The 26,550-nt window shown below is 38.1% G+C and overlaps 2 protein-coding genes and 1 pseudogene across 6 annotated transcripts in view; 1 reads left to right on the forward strand and 2 right to left on the reverse strand.

Moving 5' to 3' along the window:
* Positions 1 to 4,752: 4,752 nt before the first annotated feature.
* On the reverse strand, positions 4,753 to 11,104 carry LOC127411280 (ankyrin repeat and EF-hand domain-containing protein 1-like). The gene is made up of 9 exons (XM_051646737.1): positions 10,738 to 11,104; positions 8,627 to 8,826; positions 8,212 to 8,361; positions 7,931 to 8,054; positions 6,264 to 7,098; positions 5,890 to 6,116; positions 5,583 to 5,746; positions 5,367 to 5,504; positions 4,753 to 4,912 (listed from the first exon to the last, which is right to left on the reverse strand). Exons 1-9 carry the CDS (start codon positions 11,102 to 11,104, stop codon positions 4,805 to 4,807), a joined length of 2,313 nt encoding a protein of 770 aa, XP_051502697.1. The 3' UTR covers positions 4,753 to 4,804.
* A 3,085-nt stretch (positions 11,105 to 14,189) lies between these two features.
* On the forward strand, positions 14,190 to 18,952 carry LOC127410788 (ketohexokinase-like; annotated as a pseudogene).
* A 1,017-nt stretch (positions 18,953 to 19,969) lies between these two features.
* Positions 19,970 to 26,550, reverse strand: part of LOC127411380 (EMILIN-1-like) — a 39,707-nt gene continuing 33,126 nt past the window's right edge. For all 5 annotated transcript variants that reach the window (XM_051646901.1, XM_051646902.1, XM_051646903.1 and 2 more), the window contains 6 exons: positions 25,870 to 26,084; positions 23,225 to 25,375; positions 22,710 to 22,835; positions 22,502 to 22,519; positions 21,795 to 21,929; positions 19,970 to 21,081 (listed from right to left, as the gene is read on the reverse strand). In XM_051646901.1, the coding sequence (XP_051502861.1) occupies positions 20,759 to 21,081; positions 21,795 to 21,929; positions 22,502 to 22,519; positions 22,710 to 22,835; positions 23,225 to 25,375; positions 25,870 to 26,084 (2,968 nt within the window). In that variant the 3' untranslated portion in view covers positions 19,970 to 20,758. The remainder of the gene's footprint in view (positions 21,082 to 21,794; positions 21,930 to 22,501; positions 22,520 to 22,709; positions 22,836 to 23,224; positions 25,376 to 25,869; positions 26,085 to 26,550) is intronic.

Genomic DNA, 26,550 nt, shown 5'->3' on the forward strand with positions numbered 1-26,550 from the left:
GCTGAAATAAATTTTTGTGGTAATCAACATTATGCCACAAATGACATCGATTGAGCTTACTTTTATTGAACCTGAAATATTCCTTTAAAGGGATAGTTCACTCAAAAATGTCAATTTTGTATGATTTTTTTCCATGGAACACAAAAGGAGATGTTAGGTAGAATGTTAGCCTCAGTCACCATTCACATTCAATGTATGTAAAAAAGATGCAATGAAAGTGAAAGGTGACTGAGTCTTACATTCTTGTGTTCTACTGAAGAAAGTAAGTCATACAGGTTTGGAACAACATTAGGGTGAAGTATGACAGAATTCTCTTCTCTGGGTAAACTATCCCTTTAAGTCTGATTTGATTATGGGCTTTGATTAGCATACCAAACCATCTTGTTTCTGTTAGCACTAGTAGTTCAAGTGCTGATTAATCCTGAATTCTTTGACACAAGCGCACATTTACAGGACCCACACTGTTACCAATTAAAGCTCATTTATTTGAGCCAGATTCCCTTCACTTTCCTGTCAATTAGCACTGCCAGAACCCACCCCCACAACACGTCAAAAACAGCCCACATCCTATGAGGCTCATGGTAAAAAAGGTGGGAAATCTGTCATTAACCTAATCATTTTGATGACTGCATGCTGAACAGTGAATTCACAGCTAAAACAATATCCTATATCTTTGTGTAGGCTTTATCACACTGCTTATGTGGATGTAGATAATTATAGAGAAGAAAATTCATATGAAATAATGAAAAGAGGCACATTTAAAGAGAGCCATGTCTATAATTATAGTTCAAGCACCTTCATATTCATCTAATATCTGACGTAATACAGCAGCATAATATATGCTATTGCAATGAAAAAATCAAAGTGTTACAAATAAGTTAATGACCCTTCACAAGAACCTGAAGAGGTCAGCTATGATCAACTGACACTAATGTATATGCAGACTACAATAACTTGTAATTTCTAAACAGATAAATTATTAATTAGGGTGGTCTCTTGCAATTTTGTTTTTGAGACCATGATACAATTAAGCAATTGTGGGCATTGTTAGGCATAATATTCAATACATAATACATCACAGCCCAGAGTGCTTTATAGCTATTATTTATAAAACGATTACTAGATAAAATATAAAGTGCATTAAAAATTTTATTTACTTATTAAGTAAATTAAGTGCCATTCTTCCACCAGAAGATGACCCTGACATGTGAACTGTAGTTGACCTCAATGGATGCTGCACCGGGATTTCCACAGTGTCTAGGTGAACAGGTGTTTCGCACCATAGCTGTTACAATATTGTGTATTTTAGCATGACTGGAATGCTGTATTGACCAATCAGCATCCAGAACCGAAACTGTGTGTTTTATAAATAGATTTGAATGACTGTGTCATAAAAATTACAGTGTTGTCCACTAAAATTCGACTTATTAACGAAACTTGTTTTACATTCTTAACCTTAATCTCCCTCTCATTCTGTTTTTTCAAGATTAGCAGCTGAGGTCAGTGAATCTATGAGTGCTAAATCATCTAATTAATTACTCGCTGTACCGTGGAGCCGATTATCATTTCCTCCTTTAAGGCCTTGTGCTTATTAAACAAACCTGGTGTGTGTATTTCACATTGTATCCAACTTATTATTTGTCCACTGACTGCCCAGATTCTGTCTCCAGAGTAGAAGTATTGACAACTGCAAAACAGCCACATGGATTAACCTCACATCCTGTTTCACAGTATGGAATAACAGATAGAGTTCCAGCTGACTCCAGTGAATCTCCGTTCACTTAAATGTGCAGAGTCAGAATATTAGAACAACAATGTGCAGGTGTTCTGAATTTCTGTTTCGGTTTGCCCATTTTACATTAATGAAAGGTAAACTAAATTTTTGGTATAGTTAAGTGGTGCTTACCCATGCAAAACTCAAAGCCACAATGCTACAGTGTTGTAGGTGGTTGCAACGGCATTACTATGCAGCAGCTGAGTGATGTTCTAAGTGATTTTTAGAATGTATCTATGTAGTTGCTGCTGTGGGTAGTTGCAAGGGTGGTTTAAGGTGGAGTTTGTTAAGGGTTATTTGGGCAAAAACCATGAATCTGATTTCTTAAATAAGAAATAAAGTAATAAAACACCTATTCTTAACAAAGCGCTTAATTTGAGGTATTAAATTACATAGTTAATTACATGTCTGTAGACATTACATGTCTGTAGCACAATCAGTGCAGGACAAATTATTCACAGAAGTTTTGAAAAAACCCTAACCTTAAATGTAAGCAACAGAAATAGCAATTCTTGCCTTTGCAAGCACCTCTGAACAGAAACACATCCTTATTTAAATGCTTCACACCTCTGTGTCAACAGCACATTGCTGGAGAGCTTATTTTGTTTATAGTACACAATTTACACATCTTGGGCCCAACAGCCATTTAATCCCCCCTTCAGGAGCATGCTTAGCTAAATTCCCCCAGAGCAAATAAACTCACTCTTCAACAGACATGCTATTGATTTGTCTGTTGAACAGCAGAAAACTTGTTCACTAACTCACTCACTTTAGCACTGTCTGTCCTGCCCCTATACATCCAGATTAGATCCATGTGTTAATCTGTAAATATACAAAGAGACCATTATTCACTGATGTCATCTTTCAATCAAAATTTTTTTCTCCAATTAAAATAATAGATTGCCATCATGCTGCCCCCTACTGGCCAATTTGATTGCTAAAAGCATGCCTGTGCATTGACATATACAGGTGCATCTCAATAAATTAGAATATCGTGGAAAAGTTCATTTATTTCAGTAATTCAACTCAAATTGTGAAACTCGTGTATTAAATAAATTCAATGCACACAGACTGAAGTAGTTTAAGTCTTTGGTTCTTTTAATTGTGATGATTTTGGCTCACATTTAACAAAAACCCACCAATTCACTATCTCAAAAAATTAGAATACATCATAAGACCAATAAAAAAAACATTTTTAGTGAATTGTTGGCCTTCTGGAAAGTATGTTCATTTACTGTATATGTACTCAATACTTGGTAGGGGCTCCTTTTGCTTTAATTACTGCCTCAATTCGGCGTGGCATGGAGGTGATCAGTTTGTGGCACTGCTGAGGTGGTATGGAAGCCCAGGTTTCTTTGACAGTGGCCTTCAGCTCATCTGCATTTTTTGGTCTCTTGTTTCTCATTTTCCTCTTGACAATACCCCATAGATTCTCTATGGGGTTCAGGTCTGGTGAGTTTACTGGCCAGTCAAGCACACCAACACCATGGTCATTTAACCAACTTTTGGTGCTTTTGGCAGTGTGGGCATGTGCCAAATCCTGCTGGAAAATGAAATCAGCATCTTTAAAAAGCTGGTCAGCAGAAGGAAGCATGAAGTGCTCCAACATTTATTGGTAAACGGGTGCAGTGACTTTGGTTTTCAAAAAACACAATGGACCTACACCAGCAGATGACATTGCACCCCAAATCATCACAGACTGTGGAAACTTAACACTGGACTTCAAGCAACTTGGGCTATGAGCTTCTCCACCCTTCCTCCAGACTCTAGGACCTTGGTTTCCAAATGAAATACAAAACTTGCTCTCATCTGAAAAGAGGACTTTGGAACACTGGGCAACAGTCCAGTTCTTCTTCTCCTTAGCCCAGGTAAGACGCCTTTGACGTTGTCTGTGGTTCAGGAGTGGCTTAACAAGAGGAATACGACAACTGTAGCCAAATTCCTTGACATGTCTGTGTGTGGTGGCTCTTGATGCCTTGACCCCAGCCTCAGTCCATTCCTTGTGAAGTTCACCCAAATTCTTGAATCGATTTTGCTTGACAATCCTCATAAGGCTGCGGTTCTCTCGGTTGGTTGTGCATCTTTTTCTTCCACACTTTTTCCTTCCACTCAACTTTCTGTTAACATGCTTGGATACAGCACTCTGTGAAAAGCCAGCTTCTTTGGCAATTAATGTTTGTGGCTTACCCTCCTTGTGAAGGGTGTCAATGATTGTCTTCTGGACAACTGTCAGATCAGCAGTCTTCCCCATGATTGTGTAGCCTAGTGAACCAAACTGAGAGACCATTTTGAAGGCTCAGGAAACCTTTGCAGGTGTTTTGAGTTGATTAGCTGATATGCATGTCACCATATTCTAATTTTTTGAGATAGTGAATTGGTGGGTTTTTGTTAAATGTGAGCTAAAATCATCACAATTAAAAGAACCAAAGACTTAAACTACTTCAGTCTGTGTGCATTGAATTTATTTAATACACGAGCTTCACAATTTGAGTTGAATTACTGAAATAAATGAACTTTTCCACGACATTCTAATTTATTGAGATGCACCTGTAAATGAAAATGACATGATCACCTACACTCGACTGAAGAGTTACCTTGATTTTGAAATATGTTTCTGTTCATTCCTTTTCCTGTGTTCAGTGGGGGCTGGTGATTAGAGCCAAATCTGTTCGAATCACTGTATAAGTGTAAAAGTAAATGGCTTATAGAGCAGGTGGTGCTCTCGGTAAGGGGTGTGTATTGCTTCATCCCAAATGGCAACACATTAAGGTGACCACTGTGCATCTCAATGACTGAGTACGAAAGATTATTTTTATCCCAATGTCACAAAAGGGATTCATGGGGTTTTGTGGTCCTTCTTTACCTAGCTTTTGTTTTTGCTCAAATGACAAAATGATTTTGTATAGGCTGCCTTCAGAAATGAAAGAAAGACAGATGCTTTGAATAGAAAGTGAGTAAAGGCAATTGTGCTATGATATTGAATTTATTCCTCCCCAGCCATCCATCCTATTCAGCTCTGTGATGCTCTTTTTAAAGGATATCAAGTCCTTGAGAGTCATCTGCTTGGTAAAAGGCTCCCTTTGCTCTACCTTTCTTCCGAGTGTGATGTGGAGGGTTGGTGAGCTGTTTTCCCCACAGCTATAATGCAAAAAACATTCATTCAAAATCCACAAATAAAATCACATTTCAATCAATCTACAGTAGTCCCAAAAAGTATTTGGACATTGAAGCCACACTTACAAATGGATAAATGTCACTGCATTAGATAACAATATACTTTATGACATCAATTTCCATTTACTTGATCAAGATAGCACAAACAAACTTTTCAAGCACAATATTTCACAAAAATAAGTTTGTTGGGTTTTAAATAATAAAACATACTGCTCAGAATGAAGACAAAAGTGTTTAGGACACTTTCTGGCTGTTAAACATTAGTGGAGCATGCCTATAGTGAATGTGATAAACAAAAAATATCACCTTGAGACCAGCTGGTTAAAAGTAATTGCATTTGAAAAAGGTCATAAAGTCATTATTTGTTATCTCTTACAATGAAATTCATACAATTTAAGCATGGCTCTTGTTGTCTTACAGTTTTGGGGGCAAAGCTAATGTCAAGCTTGCTGGTGGCACTTCTAATGGTGAACTTTGGGTTATTGATTATAATGTTCTCTTTCAAGTCCATTTTGACAGCCGCTGAAACTGATAGTGCTGGTAATTTAATGTCCATCTGCAGGAGACAAAAACAACTCATTAAACATTCCAGTTGTAGCTTAATGCAAAAAGAAAGGCTTTAAATCACTTTCACCTCTTGTACTGAAGAAACTGGTTTCGAAGCTGGTTTTGATTTTCTTTCTTTTCCTTTTCCTTTCCCATTATCTTTAGGTTTTGGAAGACTGTCAAACTTGGCTTTGACCAAGTCAGTTATTCTACCATTATCGTAATTTCTGGCAATGTCCAAGCAATTTTCCTCTGTAACCACAAAACAATATTTCGAAGATTATTTTTATAAACATGGGAAAATGCTAAACAAAACAGATGGTTTTGACCATGTAAATGTAGCGTCACTACATTCACTACCATTTCTAAACCAATATCAAAACCTCTACCAGTACCTCTGTTGTTTTCTGCCATGACATTGGCTCCAACTTTGATGAGATACTCTACACAGCTGAATCGACAGCTTTCAATAGCTCTCATGAGTGGAGTTGCTCCATTCATTGCCACTGCATCCACCAGGGCTCCAGATTGCACCAGCTTGTCGATAATGTCTATATGTCCTGCATGGCAAGCATGGTGAAGGGGCGTCCAGTTAAACTGGTCTACTGCATTAACATTGGCCCTGTATAGCCATGAAGACAAAAAACAAAACAAAAAAAAAAAAAAACATCCAAAGTAGTTACCATTTGCAGTGAATATACACAACCACTTTATAGTCTAATAAATGTCCAATCACATTACATTTGTTAACAAAATAAGTTTTTATTACCCCAGTGCAATGAGGAACTTAGCCACTTGGTAGTTGCCACAGCTGCAGGCAGTCATTAGAGGCGTCTTAAAGAATCGGTCTTTAACATCAACAGGAACATGCTGGGTGAACGCCAGACTAAGAGATTCTAGGTCTCCAGTCTTCACACAGTAATGGATGTTGGTATACACCTGCTCAGGTTCATTGATATACCAAGCAGAGTCATCCTCGATAGGGTGAATTGGTGGCTGGTTTCGGTTGAAACGCTTGGTGTCAGTAAAGTTCTGATACTTCTCGATCATGTAGTAAGGTTGTCTACTATCCTCTCTCCTGGGAACAAGCTCAGGGGGCATTGTGCATATGGGAAAGGGTAAAGGAGATTTGACATTCTTTTTGTCCTTGCCACCCTTTTCCTTCTTACTCTGCTTAGGGGCATAGGATGACATGACAAAGGCCTTCTGTAGGTACTGGAGACCTTTGAAAAACTCATTGACATTGATGGTGCCTACACGGTTCTTGTCATGTTCCTTGATGATCTTTTGCAGATTGTCGTTACTTACTGGAGCTTCATGCACCTGCAGCAAAGACATAAATGTCTTCAGAGGAACATTTTCAACAGGCTTATCCAGTCCCTCTGCTTTTTGAAAGGCTTTGCGCAAGGTTGTCTCATGTTCACAGGACCAGTCATGAAGGGCGACGGCCCAGAATTCGTTAGGGTTTACAGCATCAGGCGCAGAAAGCTTCAAATACATTTTCTCTGCTTTCTTGAGCTCCTTCAGTGCAGCTTTCTGACCATTGCTTTTGGCTACCTGGCTTGGAAGTTGACCATCCTCATTCTTCAGTTTGGGATTGCATCCTGTCATTGACAAGAGAGAGTACTGCTACATTATATCTTTACGGTTGTTATTTTGAACAAATAGGCAGTGTTCAAATGTTTAAATTTTTATGGTTTTTATAAATTTTTATGGGAATCTCAAAATATCACATAATTAAACTGATCTGACTGGATATGATACAACATACAACTTTATTCATTCTTGAGAATTCTTGAATAGGCCTTAATTGAGGTTAGGGGAAAAATCCAAACAATATAGGCCTGCAATGCACACATAAAAAATATACACATGATCAAAAAGATAGTTTAAATGTGAGTACTAAAGACAGGAAAGTAGGTGAAGAATGAAGATCACACAATAATTTGCATGTCATCTTCTAGAACAAATATGGACCTACTGTTAAAAGATTTGTAAATGTTGTACAGGTGCCAGCCTAGTGGCATAAAACTAACAAAAAGTGTGTGGATGATATCAAAGCAAATAATGGAGCAAATGGAAGGTAACCAACATATGAAGGATAATAATTAATAATTGTATTTATTTATCAGATGTTATACATTTGCACATACAGTGAAATTCTTTTTTTTCACATATCCCAGCTAAGCTGGGGTCAGAGTGCAGGGTCAACCATGATATGGCACCCCTGGAGCAGATAGGGTCAAGGGCCCAACAGTGGCATCTTGGCAGTGCTGGGGCTTGAACCCCCTACCTTCTGATCAGTAACCCAGAGCCTTAAATGCTGAGCCACCACTGCCCCTGATAGCATACACATTTTCAAGCATGAACTGAAAAATTGCTGTGTATAATCTGTACAGTAGTAAATGTTGATAGAGTAAACCTGTTATAACCTACCTCTTTGAGCCAGAAATCTACAACACTCATTGAATCCGCCAGCAGCGGCAAAGTGCAGAGGTGTGTTACCCTTTGTAGTTAAGACACAAAAATCAGCAGAATATGCAGACAGAACCTGTAAAACCTGTACAAAGTAAAAACTTCAATGCTAATACTCTTCAAAGTACCACAAGTGAGAATTTTAAGATATTTCCATTTTACAATCTTACACAAACAGAAACAGTTAATAACTGTCATATACTGTCCTTAAAATCATACTGTTCAGAACGCAATGGCATCACCTGAAGGAAGCCACCCTCCGCTGCAAAATGGGCAGCCCGCTGTCCTTCTTTATCAAGTGCATTGGGATTCCCTTTCCTTTGTAAAATAGCTCTGACAAGCTCCACAGCACCAGCTTTAGCTGCCTCCATGAGAGCTGAGTGACCTGTGACCTTTGGAAAGTCAAAATATTACAAAACTGGCTTACACTGATTCATCACATCACAGACTACATTTATCCGCTGATCTAATAATATTTCTGTCAAATATTATTTCTGAGTCTTTCTAAAAGATTTCTTGCCTCTTTAACGTCTCTAAATAATATATGTATGAAATTATTCTGATTCTGGTTGTTTATGAAAATATATTTAGCATTCATTTATGTTTAGGGACAGAAATGGAGTTTAAAAAACAAAACAAAAACAAAGCCAAAAAGACCTCATCTACTACATTTGGATCAGCTCCTCTTTCCAAAATCCTCATGCATAAATCTTCACAGTCCTTTGCATTTTCACAGGCAAATACAAGCACTGGCTTCGCTGATTTAGAAACATTGTTGACGTTTGCATTGCTGTTGAGCACTATCTGCAGACAGCGAGCATGTCCTTTAGAAGGAGAGATACAGTAGAACAGCACCCCTATAAAAGATACACAAGAACAAACAGTTAGTTAATATTTAAAAAAGAAAAGGAAATGAATAGAAAAAAGCATATCAATAGCTTATGGGGGTTTCCCCCCCTTGCCACAGTCACATTTTGCTTTCTCACTGGGGGCATTAAGGCCACAGGACTTTCTGTAAAATTTATTTGAAACAATATGTAATGTAAAAAGTGTTACACAAAAAAACCTGACTTGACTTGAGTATTGCATATAGGTACTGTATATACAAAAATTTCACTTAGTGTAAATAGCAACCAAAAGCATCTTCTTTGCACTAAGTGTAAATAGTGTTAGATGCTGTTTATACCCCTTTACAAACAGTGGTAGATCCTATTTGCACCCCTAATTAAATACTAACATACAGTATAGACCCTGACTTTAGTTGCCCATTCATTTGTACTGTTGAGGGATTCTGTAGAAATTCTGAAGGCCTAAGGGGGTGGAGCTCAGACTCACGCGCTGCTTTGGGCATGTGATTTGTGAAACAGTTGTCACACTTCACTTGGAAGCATCAAGGAATAAATTCTGACTGGATAAACTTTTCATTTTTCTCTATTAGTTTGTAGATTAATGAAGAGTGGAAAGTGATTAAAAATACACAGGCAAAAAGGTGACTGAGAATGAAGAGATGAAATATATTAATTCATTTGGCATGTTAGGCCAGCAGAGAAGGCTTTGCTGGCTCTGAGAATTCGCCACTGGTATAGGGGCATCACTACAATGTGTTTATTGTATTTATTTAGAGTCCCACAGACACCCTACACCAACCCCTACCAAAACCTAACCCTAACCTTCCCTTACAAAAATTAACTATGGTTTTACTACAGTAACCAAAGTTTAACTATGGTACTTTGGAGTAAAGTCATAGTAACCACAAAATTAAAACATGGTTACTATATTAACACCATATTACTGTAGTAACATCACGGTTAATTGCAATAAAACTATAGCTTCCGCCAAAAAACATGGTTACTACAATATTACTATAGTAAAACAATGGTTAATTTGACCCGGATCAAACCTTTCTCTAAACTCCCCGACATTCACAGTGACCAAATCACTGCATGGAAATCAAGTTTTATATTAATTTTTATTTATTATTATAAGTAGTATTAAAGGAAATATTAAGAGTGGAGACAGGAGACGGGATGGAAAAAACTGGGGCCAAAGTAGGAATCGAACCCAGGTCGTCCGTACGAGAAAAACACATCCAAAGTGTCTTTACACACGACGCCTATTCCACTAGACTTTTTGAGTGCAAATAGCCACGCTGTGTGGCAGGTGCTATTTGCACCTAGTGCAAAGTGTCACTCTGTAATTTTGGGCGTAATTTTAATAGCAGTTGCTCCCTTACTGAAGTTATTTAAGGGGTGTTCATATTGATTCTTCAGCAGATAAAAAACTCAATATAAAAGGATTACTAAGACAAAGCATCTAAAGCCATCTTTACACTGCAAAGGTGGTACAGAAGCTGCATCTGAAACGGTATTTAGTTGTATATACACAGACTTTTTAACGCTGCTCAGAGCAGGCATAAACGCATTTACACAGCAGTTACAAATGCATAAATAATGTTATGAGATGAATATTTAAAATATACAATTATAAATATAGAAATATGAAATGAATGAAAATATGAAGTTATACTTTTAAATATGAAATTAAATTGTGAATAATATGCTCTGATGCTGCATTTAATTTACACAGAACCAAAGCAGCATCAGAACTGCCTTTGATACTGTTTTAGAGCAGGCTTAATTTAGTCTGGCTTTTGGGTCTTCACAGACACAGAGTAGGCTTAACTTGGCTGTGTAAAGACACCTTCAGTGTCAAATTCTATTAGCATTCTAAAGTAAATAGCTTATATTTCTTAAATGAGACAGCCTCACCTTGTCCCTCTTCGTCTGTCAGGTTCATATTGGCATGGTTTTTGGCCAAAAGTGCCACAATATTGTGGTAGCCTAACTGAGCAGCCAGCATCACTGGGGTGCAGCCCTTCTTGTCCTGTATGTCAGGATGAGCTCCCAGGGCCAGAAGGAACTGCACCATATCTTCATCATTGGCCACAGATGCCAGATATAAGGCACTGTGTCCCTGTTTGGGTTCAGTTAGATTTAGCAGGTTGAAAACACCCATGTAAACCATCTTTTTTATCTGTGGTTTGTTCTTCTCTCGAACATACTGCAGCAGCTTATAAATCTGTAAGACCTCCAGGTTTCCTTCCGCCACCCTGGTCACCCCAATTTCTGAAGTCATCTCCTCTACTAGAAAAAAAGATACTGGGGAGAATGGGAAAGAAACGATTACAGTGTTTTCTTTAGGACAAAAATTATAGTTACAGTGACTATGATATAATTAACAATATTATATATTATAGTTCAACTTTATAATAACTGTGATAAAAACATCAAAACAGGCTTAATATATAATTTATTAATGTACATTCAAATATTTAGAAATATAGGCAAATTCATGTTTGAAAGCAATTAAACTACATAAACGACACAAACTTTGAAATGTCTAAATATGAATCAAAATATCAATATTATAACTGTAGGCTTATACATTTATAAAACGAAATATTCATACTCATTCATTAGGCTACAAAATTAGCCGTATTGAAATACTACAGGTAATAATTACAGGTAAAATTTGAAGTGTGGTAATAAGGAATTGTTTTGCAAACCGAAGTCGACGGTGACGGTGTTGAGGAAACTGAGTTCTGAATTTTTAAACTGTGCACTGAATAATACAGGCCCGACTAATTAACTTACTTTAAATTAAAATATAGTCATATATTCGTATATTTAACAGAGTGGGAAAAAATAACCTGAAAATATCGTCGTTTTAACGAAAAGTCCCTTCAAGCAGTTCTATAGGGCTGAAAGCAAATAGTAACGGAAAGCGCTCGAGCCCAAACTTTCGACAGCACTCGGTAAAAGTCGGGAGTCGTCGTGTCCTTGCACTGGCCCTTTCGGCTACACTCGGCAAAAGCCGGGAAACTTCGTCTCCATGTTAACGTTCTCTCATTCACTATGAGGGAAAAATGTTCTCCCGCTCCAGTGCATAGCGAAATCACGCTATGACCTTTCCTCCCTTGTTTACAGTCCACGCTTTCTCTGCAGGTAGAATATGGGAGACAAAAAGATACTTAGCATTGGTTTGGTGTGTTTGGATATCATTAATGTTGTGGATAAATACCCGGAGGAAGATACTGATAGCAGGTGGGAGCTGAGATTTATGCACTGTACAGTGAAATAGTAATGCAAAATTAAGATTTATTTATTTATTTATTTATTTTTTTAAAGAGTGCATGGTGCTTTTTCATTAGCTTTCCAAAAGCATAAACAGCTTCAGCATGATTAGTCTACTAAGTCTTGCAGTTAATGCTGCATCAGCAGTGTTTTGAATGATGCGTTACTGGTTGGCAGGTGCTTGTCTCAGAGATGGCAGAGGGGAGGAAACATCAAACACGTGCACTGTTCTATCTCTGCTTGGGGCCCCGTGTGCATTTATGGGGTTTTTGGCTCCTGGACCAGTAGCTGAGTAAGCCTTCTCCTCCAGTTTGCCTACTATCATGCAGCGGCATCTTCAGAGCAATTATTTGGGCTATGCAGTCAGGAGCATAATTTCCCATTGTCAGACAGAATCTGATTAAACATAAATGTGGCACTAGGTTAATTAAACATAAATTTGTTTCAAAGTAGCTGCCATTAACAAATCACTACAAGTTTACATTGCATGTATTAATTGAAGTTCTGATTAGATTTTGTTTGTAATTTGTCCCTGTGAATTCATAATTTTCTTTTTTGCAAGATAATTGTATTTAACCATTTAAAACAACACACAACAGTGCACAATGTAGAAGCTAACAAAGCTTATTTGCTTTGTTCATTGCAAACTAATATATAATAAAACACTTATTTACATCATGACTAAAACCAGTGGCTTGAAAACCTTAAATGGGTCATGACATGAGGAATAAAATTTTTTCTTGATCTTTTGACATTTAAGAGGTCATTGTACTATTAAAACATTCTATAAGTTTCAGAACTCATAACTTCCTCTTTATTGCAAAAAGAGCACTTGTTGAAAACAAGCTGCAAAAACGACTCGTTCTTTACTTCCTCCACATTGTGATGTCACAATGTGGTAGACATTTGCATCTGACCACCTCCACAACAGCACATCAACTCCTACTTTACCTGATGACTTCCATAGCCTTCACCAGTAGTGGTGAGCAGTGAGATGGGGTGCTTCTCAAACGGAAGGCTGCAGCCTAGTAAGACAGTGTCCTTCCTAGACCAGTCCTTCTGAGGCTGTAGTCTAGACTCCTCCTCAGCATTCAGCGCTAGAATGAGACGGTCTAGTAAGTGCGCATGGCAAACCATATGCTTAGAACTTTATTTAGAAAACCCATATACTTCAGAAAATGAGAAATACAGTATGTCCTTAATCTCTAAATTATTTTAGCAAAATGTGTTATTCACAAAGCTAGAGTCACTCAAAAAAAGCCTTAATATAATATTTTGCTACATTAGAATTTATAGTTAAATCTTTTCAATAATGAAAAAAAAAACAGAACCCTAGACTTGTAAAAACTGTAAAACTTTAAAAGCTTTTCAAATTCATGTAATTGCCCTGTTATTATTTTTATTTATTTATTTTTTGGTGCTTTGTATCTTCTAATTTGTTGTATTGTCTAAACTACTTGCATTAAAAAAAAAAAAAAAATATATATATTGTCATTTCTGCAAATGCATATAAAACCTTGAAGAGAGAGAGAGAAAAAAGTAAGCTGCGTGATAAAGGTTTCCGTCCTTTTTTCAAATAATTTGGGACATGTGCAAAGGATTGTGGTTGATTGAAGGCCATGAAGGATACATCTGATGCATCCTCCAAAATATGGCAAACGAAGGCTGCGAAACGAGGCTGCCATCCATGTGTCCTGAAGCACCCATGGCAAGGAGAGAGCAGGTCAGTCAAGAGCAGAGAGCCAGTCTTAACAGTGGGTGTTTACTGTCAACATTTAAAGGAGAGGCAGCACCAAAACCGAGCATTTCTGACAGAGGGTCAGAATGAGGGTGGAAAATAAATATATGACAGTTTTTTGTGCAAAAAAAAAACATTACTAATATTATAAGTGAACCTCAAGGAACATATTAAACTAAAGAAATGCATGTTATGACCCCTTTAAAACCCTTTTCCCTTTCTGCTGTGAAACTGACTGATTACTTAGGTTTTTTGGTTAGCTGTCTGGTCACAGTCACAGTTTTTCACAGTCCAAAGCTGAATATTTATCTATCTATAATTGTTGTCAAATGCTTATAAACTAGCCGACATGCAGTATCAGGCAACGATCCAGGGGTTTTTCTCACGATACAGACCTTTTAACAGTCAATCAACAATTAATGTTTCAATTTGTGTCTGTGAACAATTTTGTGTTTTGTTATTACACCGGATCATGTCAGAATAATGGATAGTGTTTACAACCTATCATGTACACAGACAACAATCATTACTTGTTATTTACTGATCGTGCTTTGAACACTGATTGTTGCAACCTAAAAATACAAGAGCACTTTCGTCATTTTCTCTCTCTGCTTGAACAGAAACTTGCCAGATGTTTCTGTAGAGGACTTCTCAAAGGTGGACCTCAGCCAATAGAAGTGGATCCACTGGAAGGTGAGATCGTCAGCCAGAAACCTTCCATTTGCTTCTCTGATATTGTAACTGTCCAGGTTCACATGAGAACACATTGTAACATTATTTAGTTCCTCCTGATCTGTGACACACTAAGTTTGTAATGTATTGAATTCTTAGCTAAGTTTTATGAAACTGTTTTGTGAATGCATTGCCAGGGCCGTAATACCGAAGAACAAGTAAAGATGATTGAGAAGGTGAGAGAGTATAACAGCAAACAGGAGGAGAAAAACACAATCACAATCTCTGTGGAAGTAGAGAAGACCAAAAAAAAAAAAAAAAAAAAAAGCTGTTTCCTCATGGTGATAATTTACTACATGTTTGACAATTTACATCTTTGTTATCTTCTGTTCAAGTTCAATGAACACATTATCTTATTTGGATAATATGCATAACTGAATATTCAATTAGATCTTTGGACCTTAAATAGGTTTGGGTTGGTAAATTAATCAGAATACAATAAAATGCTTTCAAAATAGATTTGGAAATTGTAAAAGCACAAAATACAGTATGGTTCAAATGTGTGAGGCCACATTGAAAATCTGGGATTTTTCTTTTTTAAACCTGGAAATAAACAATGTTTTATGATTTTGAAAACTTTAAAACAAAGATATATAAAAATGAAGAAGAAACATTTATATTTTATATATGTATATATGTATATTAAAATAATAATTCAATATTGTTATACTTTATTATTAAAAAGAGTAATTATATAAAATAATATATATTTATATGTATAAATATAAATAAATATTTATATTTATACATATTTCAAAAATAGATTTCTAGGTCACTAATCAAATGTGTGACATTGACCATGTCTCAGATCATGCTGGAATAGTATGAATCATAAAGATTTGCACAAACCTGTGGAGTCCATGCCAGCTTGAGTGCATGCTGTTGTAAAAGCAAAAGGAGGACATAACAAATACTAAGAAATTCATGTACATTTTTCAATTCTATTTTTTATTCAAATTGTTTTTCTGATAACAGAATAAACTTCTAAATTAAAATAGAAAATAATGCAAAATAGAAGCATTTTCACTAGCGGTCTAGTCTCAGACTGTTGAACCCGACTATATATGTCTTATAGGTTTAGTGCCATACTTGAATGCTACATCATCTGTTTTTCTGTGGCTGCTTTTACTCAGGTCTTTATTGGTAAGGATGTGGCAAGACACTTTGGGTTTGATTCAGCCTCCGCTGCTCTGAAGGGCTTCAGCAGTCATATAAGAAAGGGGTGAGTGAGAGACGAGCAGGAGGATGAACAGATGCTTAATCTAGAAATAATTAAGTCCATTTAAAGAGTCCACCAGATGTCAGTAGAGTTCTAAGAAGTTCCTATTCAAACAACTCTTCTGAGTGAGCATGTGTATTTAGCATCTTTGCTTAAAGGAATAGTTCACCCAAAAATGAAAATTCTATCACTTACTCACCCTCATGTTGTCCCAAACCTGTATGACTTTCTTTCTTCCATGGATCACAAAAGGAGATGTTAGGCAGAAAGTTAGCTTCAGTCACCATTCGGTTTTTTTGTCAATATGCAATGAAAGTAAAAAGTGACTAAGTTGACATAGTGCCTAACATCTCCTTTTGTGTTCCGTGGAAGAAAAAATGTCATACGGGTTTGGAACAACATTAGGGTAAGTAAATGGTGAAAGAATTTACACTACTGGGTGAACAGTTCCTTTAAGATTATGTTCATTTTTGAGCCATGCCATGTGTTGTGGAAAGGTTTCAGGTTTGGTTGTTTTTCTAGGGCTACCTTCATTTGTGCCTGGGCGGAAAAGGGAGATGATGCAATGGGTCCTGATGGCGTTGTCATCCATTCAGATGCATTCCCACCCGAGAAGCTGGTAAATACACTTGGAGCAGGGGATATATTTAATGCATCTGTCAAACGGTAAGGATCATTTCTTGATTTTAGTTGCAGGAAGTCTACAATTTTTAATGTTTCTATTTTGCTAACACACTACTTAAATATCGTATTGTGCTATTACCCAGTTGTGAGTTCAAGTGCTGTATGCTGTGTCAGAAATGAACTTTTTTATTAAAGGAATAGTTCGTGCCAAAATGAATTCTTTCTATTATTCCAAACCCGTAGGACTTGGAACTTTCTTTATCTGTGAAACTTAAAAAGAGATGTTAGGCAGAACGTTAGCCTCAGTCACCGTTCAGTTTCATTGCATCTTTTTTGCCCTCCAGTAATTGGTTTTCAGTGGCATTTATATTGTTGTTCTAAACAGATACAGTGACATTTTCCCCCTGAGTCCGGATTCATTTCTGACCTTGGTTGCACAGTAAAGAGTGTTAAGTGAATGTGAATGAGTTCAAGCCTGTTTTATTCTTTCTCTGCAGGGGTGGCCTACAGGATGCGCTCACATTTGGCTGCCAAATTGCTAGCAAAAAATGCAGTGTCCATGGATATGATGGAATTGTACAGTGAACGTGAGAGGTGCACATCTGGAATGTACTACAGACATGGTGCCTATTATGATCTACTGACTGTTTTAAGGCACTAGTTTTGATCTATTGATGTTCCTCTGTATTAGCATGACTAAATTAAATTAAAATAGAGATAGCAGATAGCCAAAGAAGATTTAACAATAGGAAAACATGCATAGAGATCAAAACATTCTGTATAAAAAATGTTTTGAAGGAAGGAATAATTGACAACAGGTCTGTGATTTATTGAAAATGAATGCACATCCGAGGTGGTTATGTGGACACGATGCAAAAAGAAGTTATATGGGACCTTAATGCTGTCAAAAACTTCATTGTTGGCGTATAAGTATTAATGTGTGTTAAGTTCAAATTTAGCCTCCAGACTTCATTCCTGATATGCTTGTAATAGAACCAAAGGAAATGATAAATTTGATTATGTGGGGTCAAATTAAACCAGGTGAACTTAATTTCAAATACTTCAGCCAAGTTGTTAATGTAATATACAGTTATTTTCAAATCAGTTCAAATGTTTATAAAGCTGTATTCAAGGGAAAACGAGTAGGTATGCAATACATTTTTCAGATTTACAGACATTAGTTGATTTCGTTACTTTCATAGCACTTCCATAATCGATTATGGTAGTTATGAGAAGTTCAGGCATGTTGAACCCTGATTGTAAGTGAAAACATGGCAAGCATCGCAACAACTGTAGGGAGCATATGTATTTGTGACTGTTTGTAGAGAAAGGAAGAAGGAAGAGAGCTGAGTATAAGTGTGTAAGGATGAAATACAAACAGGATATGTGACAGTTTTCCACCCAATCTTATTTAGACACAGCCGGCAAGCACTTCACAGATTCTACTACCACGCCTAGTGTGCAATGACACGCTGTCTGTCTGTATGCAACGACAATAATACTGAAAATATCCATTTGGGGTTATCTAAGGGAAAATTAAAATACATATAAAACATATTTAACAAAGATAAACATACAGTCGGGTCCAAAAGTCTGAGACCACATTGAAAATTTGGGATTTTAAATTCCAAAGAAAAGTTACAGTAATAGATAAAATTGTTAAATGTTAAAAGTTAATAATATTCTGTACTATTTCTAGATCAATAATCAAATGTAATTAATTTTGTGACCATGTTAATCTGTACAAAAGGTCAGAATTCTTTGCTTACTTTGAAGCACACAAGATGCTCTTTGGATCATTTTCAAATTAGGCTGGATGGATCATCAGGTTTTGAACAAACTTGTATAGTCTATGCCAGCTGGTGCTTGCTGTTATTAAAAGGGGGACATGGCAGTACTAAGAAGTTCTAAAATTCAACTTTCCGCTCAAATTGTTATTCTGATAATATAGTTTGTAATGAAAATTTGGATATTTGTAAAGTAAAATAATTTTGTTGAAGAAATAGGGATAATAAAGTGCCTGGAGAAGCTCTGCAGCACGTCAGCAATAGAACATGGCAACATTTTCCCAAAGGAAGTCGTTATGTTGTTTTCAAGCTTTCCGGTACCGTAGGATAGGCCACATTATGTTGACACATCGACAAGCGGCATCACCTATCAGACATTTTTGCATCGGCTCCAGCATTTACATCTTTTCCTGTGGTGTGACCGGAAGCACGTTGCGTCAGCAGCGTGGGAGACCTGGGTATGGATCCCACGTGGAAACCAGGAAGTAATCACGTTTGCTTCGGTAATCAGGGACGAATCAGCGCGATTCGGAGGTTGCATTTTACCCTCTAACATTAAATGTTTACTCCACTGATGGTTAGGTTTAAGTTTGGGGTTTGGGTTGAGGGGTACAGATAATAAAATATGCATTCCTCTTCACTGTATTACACCTGTACAGCTGAAAATAACTCACTTCACAATTGGCTTTTGGAACCCCTCCGCGGACATTACACCTGGAAAATGGAGCTCACAAGTGCCCATACTCCTAACATCACTTTTTGCTTTGGCCACTGGGAGCAGTGTTTTGCATTTTGGTAAGCACGGACTGATTTCAGTTAAAGAAAAAGTCAACCTACTGTTTCAGATTTCACTGTGAGATCAGTTTGAATGGGGTATCTGTCCATTGTCGGCATGGTGCAACAGATACTTTCAGTGTAAACACTATCACTGATTATAATCGGAGTGATTTGCTTTTGACACGTCCGGTGTAGACAGGGTGTTAGAGCTGGTTTCAAAGTCTCTTTAACATGAAATTAAATGTCATTGTTTAATTATTTATGTTGCTGGTGCAGCATTCATCGTATGGATCATACGGGGAATCTCATTATAACTAAAAATAGTAAATGAAATAGCACACATAAGATAGCAGCCTTAATTTTCAACATTCTTCACCATATAAAGGATAAAAAGTTTTGTAGCGGTACACAGAAATCTTTCCTTTCAATAGGTGGTGTAAAATTACACTGTTTTGGACATTTTTGTTTTCTAGCAAATCTGTATAGTTTAAAATTCTTTGGGCTGTCGTAGAGTAAACGTTCAAGCGAGACCACACAGACAGAATACGTTGATGAAGGACACCCTCAGAATCCTCAGTGTTGTTATTCTTCAAAGGCACTTTGTTGAACCACGTTAAGGACAGACTCCGTCTGATAAAAAATCTCCACTGAGCTGGGAATATGAATGTAAAACATACAGCAAAATGCAACTGTCCTCCACTCTGACAGAGCTGATGTTTTTGTAAACACTTTAACAAGTCTCCAATAGCCCCAATTCTTGTTGGTTTGGTAACTGCTGAGGAAACTGTGTGCCCAGGAAACTTGGGTGAGAACCGAAGATTTCATTTCGATAATCTTTGGCATGGCAATCTCCATAGCTTTTGGGGTCACTCGGGGAGTTTAAATGAAAAGTGATGAAAAACATAATAATTGTCATGTTGAATAATATACCAAAAGCTTCCTGAAATCATTGCAGAACCTAAAGCATTAAAGTTACATTAGAGGCATTGGTGTGTTGTGCAAAACTTCCAACCACACATTTAGTTAAGTAAGAGCATCTTTGGCAGGCATCATGGTACAGCAGGATGTTATTCCTGGAAAACTTGGCACTTGTAAAAAAAATGAAATAATTGGCATTAAGGCACATACTGTACATTTAAAGATCATCCCCTTAACTCTTAAGGTAACTAAAGTAACCTTGGTACATAACTTAAACTATAAAACGAGAAAGGTGCACAGAAACCAACAATTCACAGCAAAAATATTAATTACTTCCATCATACCTGCATTCCTGTGCATCCAAAATTCCACACACATCAGCCTAACCTATAACCCTGACTGTGAGTCAAGCTCTTTGGCAGGAGAGTACTTTAACGTGCAGTGGCATACATGGGAAGTCAAACAGACCTCATGGTCATCTTTGGTGCATGAGCGATGATTCATAACTCATGTCTGTAATGCATATAACATGGTGATATTTCAACAATAACATCATCAACAGCACAGACTCACAGTAGTATTTGTTACAACACTTCTCCAAAGCATTGGGTTAGGATTACATATCAAGGGCAACAGTTCCTCCATTTGAAATTATATTCTCTGCTCAATGAGTTCACAGGAGGTTAAAAAACATCTGTAAGTTTAAAAAATGTATGGAAGGAAAAGCAATGCTCACATCTGCATCGCTATCCCAGGCGGAAAACGCCATTTAAGAGTGTCACTTTCTAGCCCTGTCGTTTAACTGATCCTCTGAGTCTGATAAGCCTCAGTTCTCTTTTGGGATTGGCCCATCAAAGGCTCCTAAACATCTTCATATAGAAGCATACCACTGAAGATAGTTAAAGGCTCCACTGAATGGGCCAGTTTGCCCATGACCAGGTCTATGCAGACTGTATCTCTCACTTGAAGGGGTAGGATGATGTTGAAGACAGCCAGAGAGCCTGGTATTGGTTTGGCCTCAGCCATGGGTTTGTTCTCCAGTCCTTCAGGCTGGTAACCCGCTGAGTCTACTCGAGCCATGCCGTAGTTAGACTTGGACAACACAGCTTCAATCTTCTCATTTTTGTGGCCTGTCAGGATGGCACTAAAGAAATAACGGCCATCAAGTGGTGCGGTAAAGATACCTGTAAATTTAAGATACAGAAGACAAAGATTTACTGTTTGTTTTACCATTGCTCTTTTGTCCAAAACAGTAGCCCAAATGAATTACCAGTGAGTCTTTAGTATGTAATGTGTGAAAATACAAGCCTCGCGTCTGAACCTGCATACTTTTCTAATATACAGTATGCCAAAAACAGTATGTCAAATGAATAGTATGTCTGAATCCTCAGTATTCATAAAACAGTAGGCGAAAAATTCCTGGATGACCTACTACATCTGGCGAGATTCTTAAGCGTTCATCCACTGGACACTCTACTATCACATAATACCACGGGAGCTGAGGCAACATCAAATTTAAAATGCTGAATTAAAAACAATATTGTGAAGAACTGCTGCTTTTTGGTGCTATTTATGCCAAGAAAGCTTGTTCTTCATGGTTAAATTGTACTTCTTGAACAAAACCAGAGTAAATTATTTTCGCGGTTGTTGTTACTATGTCATATTCGGTTCGCGGGACAATGCCCACATTCCCGTACGAAGGATGTCTGGAATGTATTCATACTTATTACCCTGCATGATGTATTTTATTAACAGTCAAGAAGTATGTTCTTCATTAAATGCATTACATACTCTGAGAGTATGCGAATTCGGATGCAGCTTAGGTTATAACAAAAACTGCTTCATGTAAAAGTGAAAATGTATGTACACTCATGTTTACAGCCACTGCCAAGTTTACCTGTTCGTGGATTATAATATTCTCCTTCATTTACAAAGATCTTATCGAAAATTATTGTTCCAGGTGTAACCATTAAATTTGTGAGAGCAGCTGAGAAGGACACACGAGGTATGTTTGCATCTGCACCAGCCAGACCTGAAATGAAAATGTTTCAGTCGTAAACAGTATGCTATCAAAATGGCAGCCACAAAATGTATTTTGGCATAAAACCTTTGGCAAAAATGTATTTGAACTATTTTACTCACATACACTCAGTCCAATATAGACACTTCACACAAACCAGCTTTAGTAATCAGCTGCTGACCTTTGGCTCAACTAATGATCCAGTGCTGATGATAACTCAACCAAACAACACATTGAGCAATACTCAAGATGCTGACACTCACACAAACAGACAATGTACACAAATCTCAATGATTTCTAAGCACTCTTGCCTTATTTTTATTGGTGACATCTGTAACCATCAATACAGATGCTTAAAGGGATAGTTCACCCAAAATTTTAAATTTGGTTCCCATTTAATCTCCCTCATGTTGTTCCAAACAAATGTCCCAATGGTGTCACCATTCTGCCTAACATCTCCTTTTGCGTTCCATAGAAGAAAGTAAGTCTTGCAAGTAAAGAACAACATGAGGGTGAGTAAACCAGAATTTGTATTTCTGGTTGAACTATCCCTTTAAATAATTTAAAGCAAATTAAATACATACCTTGCTCTCCTCTAAGACCTGGAAATTAAAGAAAGCCAAATGTGAGTGACTCCAATATGTAATGTGCATGTCATTTATGTAATGGGTATAAAATGTGTCATTTATTAAAATGAAATTAAAGGTAGAAAGCAACTTAGACGCTACTTTCATTAAATATTTAACTAAACTTCAGATGAATGGAATGGACAAGAATAATAGGATTTCTCACCAGGAGGTCCTCTTGGCCCCAGTAAGCCTGGAATGCCTGGTGGTCCATCCCTACCTGTTGGTCCATCCCTACCTGGAGGTCCCTGTGGACCAGGGAGCCCTTGAGGACCTGGTGGTCCAGGTAAACCTATAATAAGAGGTGAAATAATTAATAGAGTTTGTCTTTCTTCATATCCATTGAAGTAGAGTGAGCTATATTATATTGCTGGGAATTTAGAGTATACAGTATGTTTGTATGCACTGTCAGGCCACGTCCATTCTAATACACATTTGGCTGAAAAACTTTTCATCATCATTTTCCAAAGTATGCAGTACCAGAGAGTGTTTTCGGAAGTCTCCATTTTCGGTGGAGGAACACACTGTTCCAGTGTGGAATCAATGCGTTTTCAACCGAAAACTTTTAAGTGTGGACGTGGCCTCAAACGTCTGTATGAAGAAAGCAATCCATGTTTAAATGACTTTTGAGATGTTCACAAATAAACTCTGATTTAGTCTTAAAACACTACAAATTCAGACCTGTCACGTGTTGCTCAGTTGCGTTCTGGAACTCCTTGAGGATATGGAGCATTGAGGAATTCAGTCTCTTGATCTTGCCGTGGATATCATCCAGATGTGTGTTCTGGAGGATTTCAATTAACCCGCTGTGTGAGGTCACTGTGTTGTTTAGCCCATTGAAACAGTTCCATAGGCCAGATACGTGTTTGTTTAAACCTTCTTTGATCTTCTGCAGACTGTCCGAGACAGAGTCAAGCCGGCCACAAACTACTTCAAGTTTAGAGAGCCTCTTTTCCAGACCATGCCCAGTCCTCTTGCAGTCACCCATTTCCACCACAAAGTTGTTTCCAAAGCGACGTACATCCCGATCCACATTGTCAAAGCGTATCCTGCTGTCCTCTATGTGCTCTGTCATTTCCTGCTGGATCTTGTCAATTTCAGTAATGATTTTGTCTTTGGTGTTCCCTAGGTCAGTAATCACGCTGTCATGTTTCTGGACTACATGTTCCAGACCTTTTAGTGTGTCATTTATGGAGCTGAAGGTTAAGATTACCTCTGACAATTCTCCTTGGATTGACCTGAGGTTCCCGCCATTGCTGCTAATGACACTGTGACCATCCAGCAGTTTTGGGGGGTCATCCAGGTGACCCATTCCTGAATCAGTTCCTGTAGGAGGATTCAACATGATCTTGCATTGACCACTGCATTTCTGTACCTCCTCTCTTAGCCGATCCATCTCGTCTTGCAAACTGGAGCACACATCCACACAACCTGTCTGACTGGTGTCAAGTTTACCATTAATATAGTTAATTTCCTTTTGCCATCTGTCCATGGCATGGTTCGTGATGTTCTTGAGTTTCTTCAGGTCATCTTCCACTGTGCTGCAAACGTCACAGTTCTCAATCTTGGTCACAATCCTGTTGAAGTGCTCCCCGCTGTCTCCAGTAAGAGCTTTGATCTTGCGAACGTCATGGCTTAGGTTGATCACCCTATCTTCAAGAGAGTCACCGGATACTGAGAGATCCTTGAGTCTTGTGTCAAACCTCTTGATCTCATCTTCATTTGCAATGACTCTCCACTCCAAAGACTTTACTGTGTCACCAGGACTTGGACTAGCACCCCCTGGACTTGATCCAGAACTTGGTCCCGAGCAACCGGAGCAATCGCTTAACCTTCTGTCTATATAGGATGTCATGTTCTCTAGCCGAGATAAACGCTTATCAAGATCGAATGCGGTTTCCTTTACGAGTCCTATATCGAGGTCCATGTCATTGATCCTATATTCCTGGTCAAGAATACGATTATTGAATTCGTTTCGAAGATTTCGGAGTTCCTGCTGAAATGAGTCTTGTATGTTGGTCTCCATATAAGCACAATTTTCCTCTGTCCTTTGGACAGTGTTATTGAGCCGCCTTTCCAGGTCTTGTAGATGATCATTGAAGATGTCCTCTGTCACTCTAGGGACTTTTCCTTGTCCATCTATTCCTCCACCATAGTTTCCACCACCTCCAGTTCCTCCCAGTTCTCTGTTCAAACGATCTTGCAGTTTGTCATAGGCCTCTGATGTGGAACTTATCTTCCTGTCCATATCATTGAGTCTTCCTCTGAGGTCTGTCACCGTGTCACAGCAGCCTTGAGAACGGCTAAGTTCTCGGTGTAAACCGTCAAGAGTCTGGCGGTGACGCTGGTCCATGGCATTGATCTGCTTCTCCAAAGCCAAAATCCTCTCCCGATCTTGTTGCTGTTGGCGTCTCAGATCCTCCACCCCACTTTGACAGGTGGAACAGGACAGCGTCACTCGACGTTCAAGCTCTCGGAGGATTTCCTCTTTCAAGGTGGTGAACCTGTTTCCTCCAATTCCTCCATCATCTAGATCATTGCTTCCACCCTTCCCATTCACTAGGTGGTTATTAATGCTGACAAGGGTCTCGTCATGGGCTTGAGTCCGGTTGTCCAACTGATCAAGCTTGGTCTGTATGTTATGGATGGTCTCTTTCATTTCTGGTTGGGCTGCATCTGCTGGTGTTTTGCCACTATTAAAACCAGGTTTGCGCATTTCCTCCTGGAATCTCTCGTTCATGCCACGCAGCGTTGACTGCAGGTCATTTAGGTCTTTGGTCAACCTCTGGATTTTGTCCTCCAATTGTTTTATCTTGTGATTGTCACCTCTCCCTGGGCAGAGATCAAATATCATGTTAATTTAGACAGGCAATAGCTAATTAGAGATTAGCAGTAGATTTATAGACCCAGAATATACAGCCCAGCCTAGTCTCACAATCAAAAAGTCGCTCTAGCTATGTCTTCTTGTGCACCAGTGACAATTTTTTACCTTGTTTCTAAGCATTCCATAAATGTTATCTACAGATGTTATAATGTGTTTGAATAATGCAGTCTAAAAGTAGCAAGAACATCAATATGGTCTGATATTTTTAAAGTACTATGTGAATTACAATAGTGTGATTGACTGGCATGCTCAAATTTAACATGCTAACATCCATAATCCAACTTTAGCAATCAATCTCACATACATCTCATAACACCACACAAGTCACAGTCAAAGCCACAGTCAAAGCCGTCCAAAGATAACCAGGGCTTTACAGGCATAACAGGGGTTAGGGGCCATTCAGACTAAACGTGTTCTTGTGCGAAAAAAAAGATAGACTTACCTTTCCCTCCGCTCTGTCCATGGCCAGTACCAGTTCCAGTTTGTCCTGGTTGGGAGGGAATAGGCCAAGGTCTGACTGTTGAGATCTGTGTATCAGATCCCCCGTTTGGTCCATCACTGCACTCTTCTCCACTGTATCCATTACAACACTTCCACTCCATTTCTGTTACCATTTTGTAAGCCACCTTGTATCTGGGCCTCATGTAGGTTCTATACCTGTAAGACATATAAAAACCATATGAAATTAAACCCAGAATTTCCTAATAAAGAACAAGTTTGCCTACTGTTCAAAGAATTTTTTTTTTTTAAATGTTTTGTTTCAGTTGAGAAATACATGGGACTAAAGACAGCAAATACAAATCATTATAACGTTCAAACATTCTGTCCTCAAATTCTAATTTTGAGCAACATTCTTTTTTTAAAATTTATTTATTTATTTTTAAATTTGATCCCCTTTTTCTCCCAATTTGGAATGCCCAATTCCCACTACTTATTAGGTCCTTGTGGTGGCACGGTTACTCACCTCAATCTGGGTGGCGGAGGACAAGTCTCAGTTGCCTCCGCTTCTGAGACAGTCAATCCATGCATCTTATCACATGGCTCGTTGTGCATGACACCGTAGAGACTCATAGCATGGGAGGCTCATGCTATTTTCCGCGATCCATGCACAACTTACCACGTG

This window comes from Myxocyprinus asiaticus, chromosome 20, assembly GCF_019703515.2.
Source record: "Myxocyprinus asiaticus isolate MX2 ecotype Aquarium Trade chromosome 20, UBuf_Myxa_2, whole genome shotgun sequence".
NCBI lineage: Eukaryota > Metazoa > Chordata > Actinopteri > Cypriniformes > Catostomidae > Myxocyprinus > Myxocyprinus asiaticus.

Bases quoted from the DNA above. Each gene is read 5' to 3' on its own strand.
- LOC127411280 (XM_051646737.1), bottom strand. From the start codon at position 11,104: ATGACTTCAGAAATTGGGGTGACCAGGGTGGCGGAAGGAAACCTGGAG. The intron at 8,362-8,626 runs GTCTTTTTGGCT...GACTTTCCAAAG, and splicing joins ATCCAAATGTAGTAGATGAG to GTCACAGGTCACTCAGCTCT. The intron at 5,505-5,582 runs GTGAAAGTGATT...TGTCTCCTGCAG, and splicing joins CAGTTTCTTCAGTACAAGAG to ATGGACATTAAATTACCAGC.